The following is a 20,296-nucleotide window of genomic DNA, read 5'->3' on the forward strand; positions in this document are numbered from 1 at the left end:
AAATATAAATTAAAAAAAAAAAGACTACCAGAGTGGGTTGCCATTTCCTTCTCCAGGGGATCTTCCTGACTCATGGATCAAACCAGTATCTCATATATCTCCTGCATTGGTAGGCAGATTCTGACTTTAAAATAATCATCACAGATATTTAGTGAGCACTTCTTAAACAAGTACTTTGGTGCTGAAACACTAAAATGAAATTCCTGTTTGTAAACAACTCAAACTTGGATTAGGAGAAATCGTTGAATGGGATACAAGTAAATAGTTATAAAACAAGGAAGGAAGTACAAAGAAGAATGTAAATACAAGAAACTGTGGGAGGAGAGAGAGAAAGTGAATTTCCAGTCCCTCCTGTGGGCTGGGATGAGGGGGAACTGCTGGGTCTCATCACTCCCACTTGGGTCAGTCTCCCCTTGGAAGGGCAGGAATGCAGAAGTAAGTATCGGTAGTGCAAGGTCCAATCCAGGCTGACTCAAGGACGCTCAGCCTCCCCAGACATGAAAAGCACTACATTTAACTGTCCCCACCCCTATCTCTGCAGTGACTATGCAGATGGGAAGATTTCACAAAAAATATGATGCTTGAACTTAATGTGAAGGAAATACAACAGTTCACAAGGAGTTTAAGAACAATGCAGGCAAAAATCAAAAGTGTGCAAAGACAGGTGAGTGTTGGTGACTGGAGGGTAGGGTTCCCCCAGGACTGGTGAGAGAAGGGCTTAGAAAAAGAGAGGGCAGTTACTCGGTGCGGAAAGGGGTGGTGTGCTGCACTTAGAAATGTGGGCTCTATTCCATGGATGGTCCACAGTTTGTTAGAAAGATCACTGGTTCTACTGCATACAGAACAGAGTTCAACCTCCAGAACCCAGCTGGGCCAAGGTAACTTTCAAGCTTCATTTCTTGTTGTTCCCACTAAACAACTGACTTTCCAGAAAAATCATCACTACAGTGCATCATGTTTTTCATTGTAAATACTCTTCTCCATTTTCATTGATAACATTTGTATTCATTCTTTGAAAGCCTCCTCTCAGAAGCTTTTGCCAGCTCCCTCAGATAGAATTAATTCATTCTTTTGTTTTATCTGCATAATAATGTTTGGCGCCACTCTTAAATCACTCACTCTTCTGTTTAACAATTATTTATTAGGGATTAGACTGTACATGTTCACAGGCTGTAGAGACAGAACTAAGTAGGGTGCTTAACACAGTGAGCAGTCAAAAAATGCTGGTCTCATACACTCCTTCTCAGAAGGTAACAGATACCATTTATGGTATATGAACTGTGGCTGGTGGTTTATTAGATATGTATTCAATAAATCATGAATTTTAAAAGCTCGTTGTAGAAAAATTAGAACTACTACATCATATTCAGGATTTTAGAGATATTACTGCTTAGGAAATGACTAAAATGAAAATTTTAATCAGAGTAAAGGGTTCAGGAGTGAAGCCCCTCTCTGAGATTCCCATTAATGAACCCTGCTTAATACACTGCATAATATTTATCTTCACTTGATATATATACATCAGTTCAGTTCAGTCACTCATTAGTGTCCCACTCTTTGAGACCCCATGAATCGCAGCACGCCAGGCCTCCCTGTCCATCACCAACTCCTGGAGTTCACTCAAACTCACATCCATCGAGTTGGGGATGCCATCCAGCCATCTCATCCTCTGTCATCCCCTTCTCCTCCTGACCCCAATCCCTCCCAGCATTAGAGTCTTTTCCAATGAGTCAACTCTTTGCATGAGGTGGCCAAAGTACTGGAATTTCAGCTTTAGCATCATTCCTTCCAAAGAAATCCCAGGGCTGATCTCCTTTAGGATGGACTGGTTGGATCTCCTTGCAGTCCAAGGGACTCTCAAGAGTCTTCTCCAACACCACAGTTCAAAAGCATCAATTCTTTGGTGCTCAGCTTTCTTCACAGTCCAACTCTTACATCCATACATGACCACAGGAAAAACCATAGCCTTGACTAGACGGACCTTTGTTGGCAAAGTAATGTCTCTGCTTTTGTGTGTGTGTGTGTGTGTGTGTGTGTGTGTGTGTGTGTGTGTGTATATATATGTATATGTGTTGTTCTCCTCTGCCTAGAGTGTAAGCTCCATGAAGGCTGAGATTTGGTCCATTTTGCTCACTGTAGAACTCCAGAACTTAAAATAGTACCTGGTAAGTGTAAGGGCTCAATATTCAGTTATTTAAAGAGAATGTGGAAGGGTCATCGAAAGGGAGGGGTTGATGGAGGCACGAAAAGATGGAGATTAAGGTACTTATTCAGTTCACAGAATCAGTATTTGAGCTGGAAGAGACTTCACTGCTCTCATTTTGCAGACAGAGACTGGTGCCCAGAAAGGGCTGGTGATGTACTCAAGGCCACATGGTGGGGAGCAGCAGAGCCTACACTTCAACCCGTGTCACTTAACGAGAGGCTGGTGAACTTCCCATGCTGTGCTCAGTCACATCCAGCTCTTCGTGTCCCTGTGGACTGTAACCTGCCAGGCTCCTCTGTCCATGGAATTTTCCAAGCAAGCATACTGGGGCAGGTTGCCATTTCCTACTCCAGGGTATCTTCCTGACCCAGGGATCTAACCCGTGTCTCTTGCATCTCCTGCACTGGCAGGCGGATTCTTTACCACTGCGCCACCTGGAAAGCCCGACCTTCCCATAACATCTACTTACAAGCAATATAGACAAATTGAAGTTTACTACGTATCTATAACAAACTTCAATCTGCTGGAAATCTACAGTGTTAATAAAATGGTATCAGCTGCTTCATCCAGACACCAATAATCAAGATAGAAATAAGAAAACTAAGATTTTCTGACCCATGGTTTTATAATACAAACATCAGACAGAATTTAGTTAATATAAATATCAGACAGTTATTGATGAAAACATCATCATTACCTCCAAGAACCATGCCAGCCTGACAGCACTTTCTAAGGCGACATGCTGGGCAGTTTTTTCTGCGGATTTTATCAACAATGCAATCGTTTCTTCCAGCACATAAGTAGTTATGCTGTCCTAAAAAACAAACAAAAATTAGGGAACAATTATTTAAAATATCTAAAGACTGCTGGAAAGCTTATGCAGTGACAAGAGGAGAGGTGCACATTAGTAAGAGCATAACTGTCTCAGCTGGCCTCTTGCTTGGCATAGCTGAATGCTTGTAATGCTCTAAACTTGTGCAATAAACCTCTGCCTTCAGGAGCCTAAATGAGGGGAACACATCTTAGAAACTAATTCCAGAACTCCTTTAAACATCTTTTGTAAAATATTTCTGTGCATCTTATTAATGGTGTCAGCAGATCACCATGTCTTTAGATCACCATTATTTCAAGATTAGGTACATGTTGCTGATAAGCATTAGTGTGTTAAGATAGTCAAGTTCTAGTAAAACCTTTTCTTTTTAACATATAAACCTTCAAGAGAACAGATATAGACAAAGAAGTCTCTGTGATAGACTTTTTAATAAAACCTATGTGCTTAATTCTTTTGGAGAATCTTGGAGCAAATTCACTCTTAAAGAATCTCATGAACTTGAATAGCATGTAAAAACTATCACTGATTGTATTGACTTTACTGTCTTGTTTATCTTGGCTAAAATTAGAAAACAGGATGGGGAGAAATAATGATAAAGTGAGAGCAATTTAAAACAATGAGAAAAACTCAGTGAAGGACAGGAGAGAATTACAGAAGAAATGAGGGTAAAACATGACCCTGTGCTCATTTTGTGATGGGTTTTTGTATAAGTGGTTACTTATACCCTTCAAAAAGTCTGGGAAAAAAGTTTAATATTCAACAATGATGATTATTTAAACCAAAATATGTTATATTTAATAAGGCATGGAGCAATCTATTTAGGTTAAATAAAAATGAAAAAAATTGTCAGCTTAGACATATAAATATTAACTAGAATATTTACTGCTTTGGCACTTCTTATTTTCCATTGAATTCCTATGAAATAGACTGTGAGACTTTGAACATCATCAGATTGCTTAAAAATAATTTTAAAAGTTGAAATTTTCAATTTTAAAATACCATGGAATTTTCCTATACTATTTTATATTGTTGTTTACTTGTTAAGTCACATCTGACTGTTTTGCAACCCCAAGGACTGCAGCCCAGCAGGCTCCTCTGCCCATGGGATTCTCCAGGCAAGAATATTGGAGGGTGTCGCCATTCCCTTTTCCAGAGGATCTTCCTGACCCAGGGAGTGAACCCACTTCTCCTGCTTGGCAGGTAGATTCTTTACCACTGAAGAACCCAGGAAGCCCAGTATTTTGTATTAGTTGACATTAAAATCAGATCCATTTTTTTAACCAAAGTTTGTAGTAAAGGAACACAGAGATCCCTTAAATGTGTATTTAACTGAGCAAGAAAAGGCTACGCTGCAACGATAAATGGCACAAAGGCCGTGTTTTATGAGATAGCTAATAACAAAATGATTCTTGACCTGGGACGTTTTAGAAAATCAGATAGTCTTTGCTCCAAAACAGATTCCTCCACAAACTTCTATTCATGTACTCTCACATACTGGGCTTCCCTGGTGGCTCAGATGATAAAGAATCCCCCTGCAATGCAGGAGACCTGGGTTAGATCCCTGGGTCAGGAAGATCTCCTGGAGAAGGGAACGGCTACCCACTCCAGTATTCTGGCCTAGAGAACTGCATGGACAGAGGAGGCCGGTGGGGTACAGGGCATGGGGTTGCAAGAGTCAGACATCACTCAGTGACTAAACCACCACCACCACTCTCACACACTGGTGCTCGTTCCCTTGCCCCTCTCCAAAGAGCAGTTATGAAGCTCCACAACTATGCCCTCTAGGTTAGTGGAATGCACTGCATGCTACTTTCTAATTGGACTCCGGTTTAATTTATATATACATATATATATTTTTTTTTTCTTCAGGCTACAGGAATGACTGTGGGAGTAAAAGTGTTTGTGTTGTGCTGTGCTTAGTCGCTCACTTGCGTTCGACTCTTTGCGACCCCACGGAATATAGCCCGCCAGGCTCCTCTGTCCATGAGGATTATCCAGGCAAGAATACTGGAGGGGGTTGCCATATCCTCCCCCAGAGGATCTTCCTGACCCAGAGATTGAACCTAGGTGTCCCACATCGCAGGCTGATTCTTTACTGTTTGAGCCACCAGAGAAGCCCAAAAGTGTATGTAAGTTTATCTATTTATTTATGATAATTTATCTTGACTCTGCACTGATTTCTCATGAGAGAACAGAAAGCAAGATTTTTCTATTCTCTCTAGAGAACACACTTAAACGGTGCTCAGAGATGTAACTGCCCTTGTTTAAGGGCAGGCTGTTCTTCTCTATACTCCTCTGTCAAAAACATCCAGGAAAAAAGCCTGAACCATCTGTAGCTGGAATGCTTCTAAGCGGTCTCTTTTCCGTTTCTAAATGATTTACAATAGCACCTCCTTCAGTGTCTCAGAGAAGATGTCCCCATTAGAGGGTACTCACTGCATGTTGCTAAAACCATTCCTTTCTACCTGCTTTCAAACCTTCCCCATCAGTTTCCTCCTAAAATCTTCAGTTGCTCCCCTTTCAAGGATGTCTTCTTTTCTCCTCAAGCTTTTCCATTTCAAAAATTCCATAATCAAGAAAAAAAAAAAAAAAAAACGGAACTGTGTGTCTCACTCTTAATTCTCCTTGACTTCATCCCTTTCTTTGTTATCTAAGTTGGTGAAAAAGTCATCTGCACTTACAGCCTTTGATCAGTTTCCTTTACTTTTCAGTTCAGTTCAGTCGCTCAGTCATGTCTGACTCTTTGCGACCCCATGGACTGCAGCACACCACACCTCCCTGTCCATCACCAACTCCCAGAGTTTGCTCAAACTCATGTCGGTGATGCCATCCAACCATCTCAACCTTTACTCCTCAGCTTATTGGAACTGGGCTTATATGTCCACTGTGCTTATAAAACAGAGTAATGCCATCAACAATGTCTTCGTTCTTAAGTGCAGTGACTCTTTCTTGACTTTCTGTACAATCTGCCATGGGTAATTCTCTCTCCACCGGTCCCCCTGCCCCTGCTTTTTTTATGTGAAGCACATCTCTTCTGACTCTTCATCTTCTTTCCAACCATTCCTTTTAAGTTCCCACTGTCCATAGCTTTGCCTTTGCCTTATATGTTGTATGCTGTGTGCTCTGCTGCTGCTGCTGCTAAGTCGCTTCACTCGTGTCCGACTCTGTGCGATCCCATAGATGGCAGCCCACTCTGCGACCCCATGGACTGTAACCCACCAGGCTCCCCTGTCCATGGAATTCTCTAGGCAAGAATACTGGAGTGGGTTGCCATTTCCTTCTCCACCTTACATGTTGTATTCCATTGTAAACACCCTGTGGGTAATCTCATCATCTGTGCATGGCTCCAAAATCCCATCCTAAGCTCTGACCTTCCAACCACCTCCTGGTAGGTATCTCGAACTCAACATATGAAAAAGAATTCAGTAGTTATCTGGTCAAGTTGTTTCATAAACTGTGTCATTCAAGAATTTTTTTAACAGATTGCATAAATTCGAAAAAAAGAAATTATCTACAATCTCATTACCATGCAACTACTTTCATTTTCGGGTTTCCTTCCAGCCTATCTATACAGATCTAGAAGGTATTTAACATCTATTTGTTAAGTGAATATATACACACTTTTAGAAAATTCTCATTAATTCAACAAGTATTGATTGAGTGTCTATTATGTTCCAATACTGTTTTTTGAGTAATCCCTTTTCCCCACTTAACTGAAATGCATCTTAATTATTGATACTGTAGTGCAGAAGAGCATTTACTGAAATTAGATTGCTTGTTCATAGCTCATATCTGAAGATTACAGTCTCTAAGATGATAATAACAGCAACAATTACTAAGCCCTTACTATGTGCTGGCCACTGTTACAAGCTATTGCATGTATTAACTCAATCTTGGAGGTACTATCGATTCCATTTTATAGAGTTAACTGATGCACAGGGAAGTTAAGTAACATGTTTAATGTCACACAGGCAGTAATTTTAGCTTAATTCACCCAAAAGGTTGCATAGGAAATTAAGGATATGAACTTTGGAGCAATACTGTATCAGTTCACATTTCAGCCTCACTACCTGCTCGCTGGTGACCAATGGCAAGTAAAAGGAGGACACTGCTAGTATTTTGGGTCACATTTAAGAACTAAATGAGCTCACATAAGAGCTTGGAATAGTTAATCATATAGCAAGTACTTAGGGAATGTCTACTACAACTATGATTTACTGACACGTCCCTAAATCCCAAATACAGATAGATCTGTTTTAGAGGTGACCAAAGAAATGTTAAACTGGCCAATTTATTCACTTTTAAAGTAAACAGAAAGACATTCTCAAATATGCATAAAATCAGGAAATACGGCCCCGATACACCACTCTTCCAAAAGAGATTCCGAAATGCTTAGTTTGACTAACAGCAGGTAAGTAGCAACAGAGGATGCACGAGGGAGGCAGTCTGGTGTGAAGGATAGCAAGTACTAAATACACTGAAAGATATATTTAAGTAAAATATATAAATTATAGTTTCCAAATAGAATACAATTCTTATAACTCTTGAGGGAAAAACAGCTGAGCATTTTAAAATTTGATGTTTGATGGGAAGGAGAATCTCTGGTAATTAAGACTACTGGCATGAAGTCACTACTGTGAGGAACTGGCATGCCTCATATCATCACAGATTTCCATAAAGAATGGAAGATATCTGGAAGCTCCATGCATTCTAAGCTATGGTCATCTTCAACACGAATATTGGGCTGTCAAAACTGCAAAGCAGATATAGCATCATGCAAGCAAAATATAGGACATATATAGTTAGAGGTTAATCTCTACGAGATCTTTTGACCTAAGAAATGTTGCAGCCCGTCAATTCCAACTAGAGGTGACTAAGATAATTTGGCATGGGGCCCAGACCTGACTCTGTGTCACAACACTTGCCCAATACTCAGAGCCACCAAAAAAGGCAAGAATGCAGAAAGGACAACTCCATTATATGTATTAATCCATCAAATACCTGGCTGTACATGCAGATGAGGAAAATTCACGCCTAAAAGCACTAGCTCTGTTACAGCATTATCTGGGAAGTCTGCAAAAGATTAAACTGTGATGGTAGCAAATTCAGCATGATGTCTGCTGCCACCACTTTTCTTCAGACAAATTTATATCCTCGATTCAAAAAACACATTCATGTCCAGATCCAGCTGCTGATTTCTCATAAATCATAGACTGATGGTTCAAATTGCATACTGCCAAATTTATACACACTGTGGTTATATAACAAGTCTATAAAAGTCTCTCTATTAAACCACCCTGCAGTCTATGTTCTAACTTCCTTGCTGTTTACCCACTCTTTCATTACCAGGAATTACAAGACATTCAGAAGTATTTATAAGCTATCAGTTCAGTTCAGTTCAGTCACTCAGTCATGTCCGACTCTTTGAGGACCCATGGACTGCAGCACGCCAGGCCTCCTTGTCCATTACCAACTCCCGGAGCTTGCTTAAGCTCATGTCCATTGAGTTGGTGATGCCATCCAACCATCTCATCCTCTGTCATCCCCTTTTCCTCCCGCCTTCAATCTTTCCCAGCATCAGGGTCTTTTAATGAGTCAGCTCTTCGCATCAGGTAGCCAAAGTATTGGAGTTTCAGCTTCAACATCAGTCCTTCCAATGAACATTCAGGGCTGATTTCCTTTAGGATGGACTGCCTGGATCTCCTTGCTGTCCAAGGGACTCTCAAGAGTCTTTTCCAACACCACAGTTCAAAAGCATCAATTCTTTGGCATTCAGATATCTTTATAGTCCAACTCTCACATCCATATATGACTACTGGAAAAACCATAGCCTTGACTAGATGGACCTTTGTTGGCAAAGTAAGGTTTCTGCTTTTTAATATGCTATCTAGGTTGGTCATAACTTTTCTTCCAAGGAGTAAGTGTCTTTGAATTTCATGGCTACAGCCACCATCTGCAGTGATTTTGGAGCCCAAAAAAATAAAGTCTGACACTGTTTCCACTGTTTCCCCATCTACTTGCCATGAAGAGACTGGATGCCATGATCTTAATTTTCTGAATGTTGAGCTTTAAGCTGGCTTTTTCACTCTCCACTTTCACTTTCATCAAGAGGCTCTTTAGTTCCTCTTTGCTTTCTGCCATAAGGGTGGTGTCATCTGCATATCTGAGGTTATTGATATTTCTCCCGGCAATCTTGATTCCAGCTTGTGCTTAATCCATACTCGTGTTTCTCGTGCTGTATTCTGCAAATAAGTTAAATAAGCAGGGTGACAATATACAGCCTTGACGTACTTCTTTTCCTACTTGGAATCAGTCTGTTGTTCCATGCCTGGTTCTAACTGTTGCTTCCTGACCTGCATACAAATTTCTCAAGAGGCAGGTCAGGTGGTCTGGCATTCCCATCTCTTTCAGAATTTTCCACAGTTTATTGTGATCCACACAGTCAAAGGCTTTGACATAGTCAATTAATCAGAAATGGATATTTTTCTGGAACTCTCTTGCTTTATCTATGATACAGCGGATATTGACAATTTAATCTCTGCTTCCTGTGACTTTTCTAAAACCAGCTTGAACATCTGGAAGTTCATGGTTCACGTATTGCTGAAGCCTGGCTTGGAGAATTTTGAGCATTACTTTACTAGTGTGTGAGATGAGTGCACTTGTGCAGTAGTTTGAGTATTCTTTGGCATTACCTCTCTTTAGGATTGGAATGAAAACTGACCTTTTCCAGTCCTGTGGCCACTGCTGAGTTTTCCAGATTTGCTGGCATATTGAGTGCAGCACTTTTACAGCATCATCTTTCAGGATTTGAAATAGCTCAACTGGAATTCCATCACCTCCACTAGTTTTGTTCATAGTGATGCTTCCTAAGGCCCACTTGACTTCACATTCCTGGATGTCTGGCTCTAGGTGAGTGATCACACCATCGTGATTATCTGGGTTGTAAAGATCTTTTTTGTACAGTTCTTCTGTTTATTCTTGCCACCTCTTCTTAATATCTTCTTCTTCTGTTAGGTCCATACCATTTCTGTCCTTTATTGTGCCCATCTTTGCATGAAATGTAAAGATGGTATCTCTAATTTTCTTGAAGAGATCGCTAGTCTTTCCCATTCTATTGTTTTCCTCTATTCTTTTCATTGATTGCTGAAGAAGGCTTTTTTATATCTCCTTGCTATTCTTTGGAACTCTGCATTCAAATGGGTCTGTCTTTCCTTTTCGCCTTTGCTTTTCGCTTCTCTTTTTTTGACAGCTATTTCTAAGGCCTCCTCAGACAGCTATTTTGCTTTTGCATTTCTTTGCCATGGGTATGGTCTTGATCCCTGTCTCCTGTACAATGTCATGAACCTCCGTCCATAGTTCATCAGGCACTCTGTCTATCAGATCTAGCCCCTTAAATCTATTTCTCACTTCCACTGGATAGTCGTAGGGGATTTGATTTAGGTCATGCCTGAATGGTCTAGTGGTTTTCCCCACTTCATCAATTTATAACCTATCAGTTCAGTACAGTTCAGTTGCTCAGCTGTGTCCGACTCTTTGCAACCCCAAGAATCACAGCACGCCAGGCCTCCCTCTCCATCACCAACTCCTGGAGTTCACTCAAACTCATGTCCATCGAGTCGGTGATGCCATCCAGCCATCTTGTCCTCTGTCGTCCCCTTCTCATAGGCCACCACAAACAGGATAAGTGGCATGTGATCAACAATAGGAGTTACTCAAGTAGGAGATACCATCTCCATCTCCACTTTCACATATGCATCATTGACCCCTCTTGAAACCTGAGGAACTATTACCTGAAGTCTACAATAGAGAACCTTGCTTTCTTTCTCCTTGGAAAATCTCTTACCTCCTTTATGGTGGGAAAAGCAAAAGATAAGTGCTAACTACCAAGATTTCTTCTAAATCACATACTCCCTTTTATTTTCTTTATGCTCCAGTTGTACTGACATCACTGTCTTTTCCTAAACTCTTGAAATATGAGTTTAGGAAACATGTCTCTATGACTCTCCTCCCTTTTCAAATTTATCTGCTTGGCAAATTCTTACTCATCTTTCAAGTCTGGTCTTACCTGACTGATGATAGAAAGATCTGGCCATTTCTTTGTGCAATTGCATATTCAAGGTATTCCTCTTGTAAATGCTATGTGCCTGTTTCTCCCCACATTTTGTGAGAGTAAAAACTAGGTCTTTAGAGTTTTGTGTCTAATAAGAGTTTGATAAATATTGTTGGAAACATGCTTATCTAATTACATGCACTGTTTTACTGTCATATATATATATTCAACAACAATAGTCATAAAGATACTCAACAATAAAAGGTTTATTATAATGTTTCACTTAATGTCATATAAAAATCACTTGCTCCAGACTTTTACTTACCACCTTTCAATATTTACTATTACAGAATGACTTTTATTTCAGTAAATTCCTTGCCTTTTTATACTAGTAAACCATGAGGCACATGCAGCACCTTCACCAAGCTTATTTTTTAACAGATATCTTTGGAAAACCAGAGAATTTTTATTATTTTAGAAAAATTTGTTTAATGACATACAAAAAAGGGACTATTGAATGATTATATTTATATATTATTTCTAATTGGTCTCTATATTTACCATTTTAATATAACTTCCAAGCACTACTATTATTAAAAAATCACATTCTGTGAATATAAAAGTACTATTAAAATATGACCGTTTTACTTGCCTAGTGACATACAAAAATTTTAGATACCTGAAAAATAAAAATCCTTTTAAAATTTCTCTTAATACAGGCTTAAAATTCCATTTTAATTGAATCTCTTTATTATAAGCTAGAAAGAGATTTACCTTTAAAATAAGAAATCTGTATTATTTGTGTTGCCTCTCAGAGCACAAGTGAGCACATTTCACTTTGGTTTAAGTCAAGTCACAATTTTTCATGTCTTTTTATGATAAGAAGAGGGAAATATGTAGCAAAATGATAAGAGAAATGAGTATATGTTCAACAGATAAAGGACCAAAGGAAAAAAAATGTACAATATAACCTACAAAAATTTAGGCTTGAGGTAACATGAGCTGATGCTTATGAGGACACTCTTTCCACCATAAACACACAAATGCTGGGTAAATTATGACAGAGGCATGTCAACAAATTATAGTAAAGGAAGGAAGGAGGAGAGAAGGAAAGAGAAAGAGAGGAAGAGAGGGAAGGAAGAGGAAAAAAAGAGAAAATCTCATAAGTCAGAAAAAAAGAAAGATATGAAAGCCGGAGGGATAAATCCAATTGAACTTTGCAGTAGTCCAAAAATAGTTGCAGATACAGATAAGGGACCCAGGAGCTGAAAGCTAGCATTTTAAGCTCATGAGGGTCTGGAGTACGTGACATTAGGCCATCTGGAAGACAGGGACAGGAACTGAAGTCTCCGTAGGATGGAGACGCTCAAAAGGCTGCCTTATTCATGAAAATAATACCAAGAATACAATACTAAGAATACAATACCAAGAATACAATACCAAGAATATACCATTTAAGCCAGAAATGTGTCCAAAACTTTGACTTGGGAGAGGAATTATTCATGACTAAAAATAAAACAAATAAACAAAAATCTTGGCCTTTTTCAGAGGTGATTTTCACTACCATGTTATATAAACCTGCATCACAGAACAAATAGTCTAGGACCAGTGAAATTCCCAGGGTCCTGGGAGAGGTAAATGAAAAAACTTATATTGTAAGGATAGGTATACATATATATATAAAATCTGTATAAGAATTTTTATAGAAACTGTTCATAAATAGCCCCAAATTGAAAGCAATCGAAATTATCATCTATAGCATAATTTATAAACAAACTGTACTTTATTCATTTAATACATCATACCGTAATGAGAATGAATGTCTAGCCCATGTAAAAATGTGAATGGATTCCGTAAGTATAATGTCATGGGAAAGAAACAGACACAGGAAAACACTGTATAATTTCAGGCATAAAAATTTACAAAACAGTTAAAACCATCTATGATGTTAGAAGCTGGGATGATAGCTACTTTTAAGGAGTGATTGGACGGGATGCAAGGGGACTTTTAGAAAGCGAATGATTTGAAACATTTTTTGAGGGTGATGGTAACAAAGTTTCCGCGATTTGCTGTCCATGGGGTCACAAAGAGTTGGACATGGCTGAGTGACTGACAACAATTCATTAACATCTACATCTTTAACTAAAGTACTTTTTCTGAAGATATTTATGTCAATAAAAACTTTCCTCTTTCTTTGTAAAAATGTCCACCTATGAGGACAGCATGGAAGGCAGTGTGATCCAACAGAGAGAGTCTGTGTAGGGCTGACCACCAGAAATCCAGACCTGAGGAGTCCAGAAAAGAACAGAAACATCACCTGCATTACAGGATACAACTGGGGCTTCCCAGCGGCGTATCCCCCAGAGTCCCACCAAAGTATCTTGCCAGAGAAACAGTCAACTATGATCTTCCACCAAACACAGAGAACTCTAGGGACAGTCACGTGTGTACATGCCATGGACATCTGTTCGTCTCCCTTCAACCCCTCTTCCCATACCCTAGCCCTGAAAAGGTCAAAAGTAGCTCTAATGGTTCTCCCGAGAGTGAGCAGGGTGAGAAGGAGGTGACCTTGTTCTTTCTTCCCTACAGGCTTCAGGCCCCAGGCAGTGCTGAGCAAGCGCAGAGGAGAGACTCCAACTTAGATTAGAGTTTGCAGTTTTTACTGTATTGCTGGCCAGTTCATTTTGATTCGGAAATAAGATTTTTCTTCTGATTAAAAACTGTAGGATTGGACTAAGATTTCATGCAAACTATGGAAGAATACTTTGGTTACCTCATGCGAAGAGTTGACTCATTGGAAAAGACTCTGATGCTGGGAGGGATTGGGGGCAGGAGGAGAAGGGGACGAAAGAGGATGAGATGGCTGGATGGCATCACTGACTCGATGGACGTGAGTCTGAGTGAACTCCGGGAGTTGGTGATGGACAGGGAGGCCTGGCGTGCTGCGATTCATGGGGTCGAAAAGAGTCGGACACGACTGAGTGACTGATCTGATGGAAGAATAAAGTCATCCTGATAGTGGCATTTTGAAGAAAAAAATGGTGTGCATGGGTGTGAGTATAAAACAATTAGGGAGTTATTTAAACCTTGCTAGAAAAATAAGTGTAAACTAGTAATTCTCAACTAGAGGCAATTTTGCCTCTTTTCCCCACCTCCACTCTGGGACATTACACAGTGCCCGGGGACGCTGCTGTTTTACACAAATGAGGAGTTAGGTGCTGAGGAGAAACTGGGGTGCGGCTAAAGATCCTACGATGTACAGGACATTCCCCACAGTAAAGAATTAACTGGTCCAAGATGGAAATAGTGCCACACTTGAGGAAGCCTTGGTGCTAACTCATGATTGCCCCGTTTTTTTCAGAGATGTATTTTCTAGGTCTGTCCACTGAAAATGCCCAGAAGCAAAGACAATCACAGCAGCAATAAATGCTAGGATGCAGACTGATCGCCGAGTCTAATATCATTTTCATCTGAAAGCAATCAGAGCTCTGTGGAAAAATGGCTGATGCAGCACCAGGATGCGAAATGTACAAGTTGGGACTGGGATGTTCTATTGTGACTGAGTTTCATGTTACTGAGTTAATGAAGTGTGTTCACGTCATCCTGACCAAAGATAAGACAATTTCTACATCAAAAATAATTTAGTTTAAGTGGTTAAAACACTATCCTGCCTGCTAAGTAGCCTCATTTGTGATCACTCTTTGCGACCCCATGGACTGTAGCCCACCAGGCTCCTCTGTCCATGGGATTCTCCAGGTAAGAATACTGGAGCGGGTTGTCATGCCTCCTACAGGGGATCTTCCCAACCCAGGGATTGAACCCCCGTCTCTTACCTTGCAGGCAGATTCTTTAATGCTGAGTCACTGGGGAAGCCCCATTAAAGCACAGTGACTAGATAAAAAGCCATGAACACAAAATGAACTCAATGTAAACTACTGGAGGTTGCCAGGGTATAAACTTATTACATTGAAAACTGATAATTAAAAAGAAATAACTGAGCAACAAATACGTCTAAATTGCCTTTTGGAAGAGAGAATGAACTCTAAAAAATATTTTAAAGCTGATAAAATCAGAAGGAATAACAGAAGTAGAATATCACCCTTTCGCAATCTCTAAAGAAATGACCACCACCTGTGAAGGATGAAAAGACTATTAAAAAACTCCTCCTTTTTCCAATTACGTATCTGTGTGATGCTGCATTTTCTTCATATGCTTCAAGCAAAACAACATATTGCAACAGATTAAATGCAGACAAAGTTATGAGACACAGCTGCATTCAATTAAGACAGACATTAAAATGACTTAAAAATTTAAAACAATGTCACTGTTGCCATTAAATTTTTCTGGATTGGAAAATTAACATCTTATGGGGTTGCTGCCTTTTAAGTGAGTTAATAAAATGTTTTAAAAATTATCAGTTTTGATTCTAATATAACAAATATTGATAGATATAATTCACACAAACAAAAATTCTTTGGACTCCCCATAATTTTAAGCAAGTAACAAGATCAGGAGACCATAGTATTTAATAACTACTTTTTTTGTATATGATTCTTGTTAAAATATTTAACCTGAATCTAATCACATAGAAAAAAAAAATCAGACAAATCCAGACTGAGAATTTCTACAACAGTTTGCCAGAACTCCTTAAAAATGTCAATGTGATGAAAGACAGAAAAAAAAGCTGGGTGATCCTTTTATATGAAAAACTATAGAAACTTTTTACCCAAATGAAATACATAGTTTTTGATTGGACCTTGCATGGAAAAAAATTTTTTTATATGGGACATTTTAGGAACAACTGGGAAAATTTGAATAATGGCTATATACCAGATAAAATCATTATATCAATGTTAAATTTTGGGGTGTGATAAAAATATTGTGATTACTTTGTAATTGTCCTTTAGAAACACATTTGAAATCTTGAGAGGTAAAGTACTATGTCTGCAACTTATTTTCAAATAGTTGAGTACAGACATTCATTTACCAGTATTCTTCTGATTTTTTTTAGAAGCACAGTGTTCTGCAGACTGGAGAAGGCAATGGCAACCACTCCAGTACTCTTGCCTGGAAAATCCCATGGACGGAGGGGCCTGCTTGGCTGCAGTCCATGGGGTCGCTAGGAGTCAGACACGACTGAGTGACTTCACTTTCACTTTTCACTTTCCTGCATTGGAGAAGGCAATCACAACCCACTCCAGTGTTCTTGCCTGGAGAATCCCATGGACGGGGGAGCCTGGTGGGCTGCCGTCTATGGGGTCGCACAGAGTCGGACACGACTGAAGCGACTTAGCTGCAGCAGCAGCATTCTGCAGACACATATACAATGAGATAAAAGTTTGAACCAGTTTTTCGTATTAGCCAAACTGGGCTGGTCGTATAAAACCAGAGTGAAGAGAGTGGGAAAGAGTAAATTTCTGGCAGTGTGAAAAAGAGCTGGACAATAACAGAAGTTTTAAAGTATCTTAAGGTAAGATTCCAGGATTTTTAGTTAAAGTGAAGAAAAAAGGTGTTGGGGGAAGAAGGAAGGAGATAAAATTTTATAGACTCACATCATGGGTGAGTATATTACGAACTTAACTGGTTTATTTCATGTAATCCTCATAAACAAAAATACATGTCGTGTTGTTGTTCAACTGCTAAGTTGTGTCCCACTTTTTGCAACCCCCACAGACTGCAGCAAGCCAGGCTTCCCTATGCTTCACAATCTCCTGCAGTTTGCTCAAGTTCATGTCTACTGAGTCAGTGATGCTATCCAACCATCTCATCCTCTGCCACTCACTTCTCCTGCCCTCAGTCTTTCCCAGCATCAGGGTCTTTCCAATGAGTTGGCTCTTCACATCACATAGCCAAAGTACTGGAGCTTCAGCATCAGTCCTTCCAACGAATATTCAAGGGTGATTTCCTTTGGGATTGACTGGTTTGATTTCCTTGCAGTGCAAAGAGATCTCAAAAAGGCTTCTCCAGCACCACAATTTGAAAGCAACAATTTTTCAGTGCTCAGCCTTCTATATGATCCAATTCTCACATCAGTACATGACTACTGGGAAAAATACAGCTTTGACTATATGGACCTTTCTCGCAAAATGATGTCTGCTTTTTAATATGTTATCTAGGTTTGTCATAGCTTTTCTTCCAAGGAGCAAACATCTTTTAATATCATGGCTGCAGTCACCATTTGCAGTGATTTTGGAGCCCAAGAAAATAAAGTCTGTCATTTCTTTCACTTTTTCCTCTTCCATTTCTGATGAAGTGATGGAACTGGATGTCATGATCTTAGTTTTTTGAATGTTGAGTTTCAAGCCAGTTTTTTCACTGCTTTTCACCTCTTTCACCCTCATCAAGAGGCTCTTTATTTCCTCTTCACTTTCTACCATTAGAGCAGTATCATCTGCATATCTGAAGTTGTTGATATTTTTCCCAGCAATCTTGATTCCAGCTTTTGATTCATCTAGCCTGGTATATCACATGATGTACTCTGCATAGAAGTTAAATAAGCAGGGTGACAACATACAGCCTTGTCAAACCTGTTTTCCAATCTGGAACCATTCTGTGTATGGTTTTTACTGTTGCTTCTTGACCCGCACACAGGTTTCTTAGGAGATAGGCAAGGTGGTCTGGTATTCCCATGCCTTTAAGAATTTTCCATAGTTTGTTGTGATCCACACAGTCAAAGGCTTTAGCATAGTCAATGAAGCAGAAGTAGATGCTTTACCAGTATTCCCTTGCTTTCTCTATGATCCAACAAATGTTGGCAATTTGATCTTTGGTTCCTCAGCCTTTTCTAAATACAGCTTCTACAGCTGGAAATTCTCAGTTCACATACTGTTGTATCCTAGCTCGAAGAATTGTGAGTATAAATTTGCTAGCATGTGAAAGTGACTGCAACTGTATATTAGTTTGAACATTCTTTGGCACTGATTTCTTTGGGATTGGTATGAAAACTGATTATTCCAGTCCTGTGGCCACTGCTGAGTTTTTTAAATTTGCTGATACATTGAGTGCAGCACTTTAATGGCACCATCTTTTAGGATTTGAAATAGCTTAGCTGGAATTCCATCACCTTGACTAGCTTTGTTCATAGCAGTGCTTCCTAAGGCCCACTTGACTTTGGATTCCAGGATGCCTGCCTCTAGATGAGTGATCACATCATCATGGTTACCTGGGTCATTAAGACCTTTTCTGTATAGTTCTTCTGTGTATTCTTGCCACTTTTTCTTAAAACCTTTTCTGTTAAGTCCTTACCATTTCTGTCCTTTATGGTACCAATCCTTGCATGAAATGTTCCCTTGAAACCTCCAATTTTCTTGAAGAGATCTCTAGTCTTTCCCATTCTATTGTTTTCCTCTATTGCTTTGTATTGTTCATTGAATAAGGCCTTCTTATCTCTCCTTGCTGTTCTCTGGAACTCTACATTCAGCTGAGTATATCTTTCTCTTTCTCAATTGCTTTTGCTTTTCTTCTTTCCTCAGCTATTTGTAAAGCCTCCTAAGACAACAAGTCTGCCTTCTTGCATTTATTCTTCTTTGGGATGGTTTTGGTCACCACCTCCTGTACAATGTTATGACTCTCCACCCACAGTTCTTCAGATACTCCATAAGATCTAATCCCTTACATCTATTTGCTCTTTCACTGTATAATCACAAGGGATTTAAGTCACAACTGAAAGCTCTAGTGCTTTCCCTACTTTCTTCTATTTGAGCCTGAATTTTGCAATAAGGGGCTCATGATCTGAGCCACAGTCAGCTCCAGCTCTTGTTTTTGCTGACTGTATACAGATTGAACCCAAGCACTGCATTTTGCAATCTCAAAAAATGACCGAATGATCTCTGTTCATTTCCAAGGCAAACCACTCAAAATCACAGTAATCCATGTCCATGCCCCAACCACTCATTTGAAGAAGCTGAAGTTGAACGGTTTTATGATGACTTACAAGACCTTCTGGAACTAACACCAAAAAAAGACAGCCTTTTCATCATAGGGGACTGGAATGCAAAAGTAGAAAGTCAAGAGATACCTGGAGTAACAGACAAGTTTGGCCTTGAAGTTCAAAATGAAACAGGGCAAAGGCTAACAGAGTTTTGCCAAGAGAACACACTGGTCATAGCAAACACTCCCTTCCAACAACATAAGAGACAGGATTGAGACTGCACCCAAGTACTCCATTTTAAGGGCTTCCCTGGTAGCTCAGACAGTAAAGAGTCTGCCTGCAGTGCAGGTTTGATCCCTGGGTCAGGAAAATCCCCTGGAGAAGGAAAAGGCAACTCATACCAGTATCCTTGCCTGGAAAATCCCATGGATGGAGGAGCCTTGCAGGCTACAGTCCATGGGGTTGCAAAGAGTCTGATGTGACTGAGTGACATCACTTTCTTTCTTTCACTACATTTTGGACTCTTTCGTTGACTTGAGGGCTACTTCTTATTGAAAAATTCCGACTTAAATTAAGAAAGTAGGGAAAACCACTGGACCATTAAGGTATGACCTAAATCAAATCCCTTATGATCATACAGTGACAAATAGATTCAAGGGATTAGATCTGCTAGACAGAATGCCGAAAGAACTATGGATGAAGGTTCATGACATTGTACAGAAGGAAGTGATCAAGACCATCCCCAAGGAAAATAAATGCAAAAAGGCAAAAGGTTGTCTGAGGAGGCCTTACAAATAGTTAGGAAAAGAAGAGAAGCAAAAGGAAAAGGACATAAGGAAAGGTATACCCATCTCAATGCAGAGTTCCAAAGCAAAAAAAAAGGAGTGATAAGACAGCCTTCCTCAGTAACCAATGCAAAGAAATAAAGGAAAACAACTGAATACAAATATTGGAGATCTCTTCAAGAAAGTTAGATAACAAGGAATGCCGAGGACCAGCCCCGGCTGATCCAGGGTATTCGAAGGGGAGACGGCGTCGGCGACTATTTATTTATTTATCAAAGATATAAAGAGTAATAGAATGAGGATAGCTCAGTAGGAAAATTCAGTGGAGAAAAGAAGCTGAGTAGCTTGGTTTACGCGGGAGACCAATAAAACTTCAAGACAAGAAGTTTGCACCACTTACGTAGGCCGCAGGCGCCCTCTCGAATAGCGGAAGGTGCCTCACCCTAGACACCTTCTTGAGTGGGTCTTAGAAGCCCAGGCATAATTAGTAAGCGTGGTGGGTTCCGCGCTCCAGATGGAGACTCAGCTGGAAGTTAAAAGAAAGAATGACATG

General features: G+C 39.8%; 1 protein-coding gene across 3 annotated transcripts in view; it reads right to left on the reverse strand.

Annotated features, from left to right (window-relative positions):
* The window catches only part of PGR (progesterone receptor), a 114,352-nt gene that overhangs the window by 54,068 nt on the left and 39,988 nt on the right, over window positions 1-20,296 (reverse strand). For 2 of the 3 annotated variants that reach the window (XM_027563910.1, XM_027563912.1), the window contains exon 3: window positions 2,904-3,020. The exons of the other annotated variant lie outside the window; for it this stretch is intronic. In XM_027563910.1, coding sequence (XP_027419711.1) covers window positions 2,904-3,020 — 117 coding nt within the window. The remainder of the gene's footprint in view (window positions 1-2,903; window positions 3,021-20,296) is intronic. 3 annotated transcript variants of the gene reach the window in all.

Source organism: Bos indicus x Bos taurus, chromosome 15, assembly GCF_003369695.1.
Source record: "Bos indicus x Bos taurus breed Angus x Brahman F1 hybrid chromosome 15, Bos_hybrid_MaternalHap_v2.0, whole genome shotgun sequence".
NCBI lineage: Eukaryota > Metazoa > Chordata > Mammalia > Artiodactyla > Bovidae > Bos > Bos indicus x Bos taurus.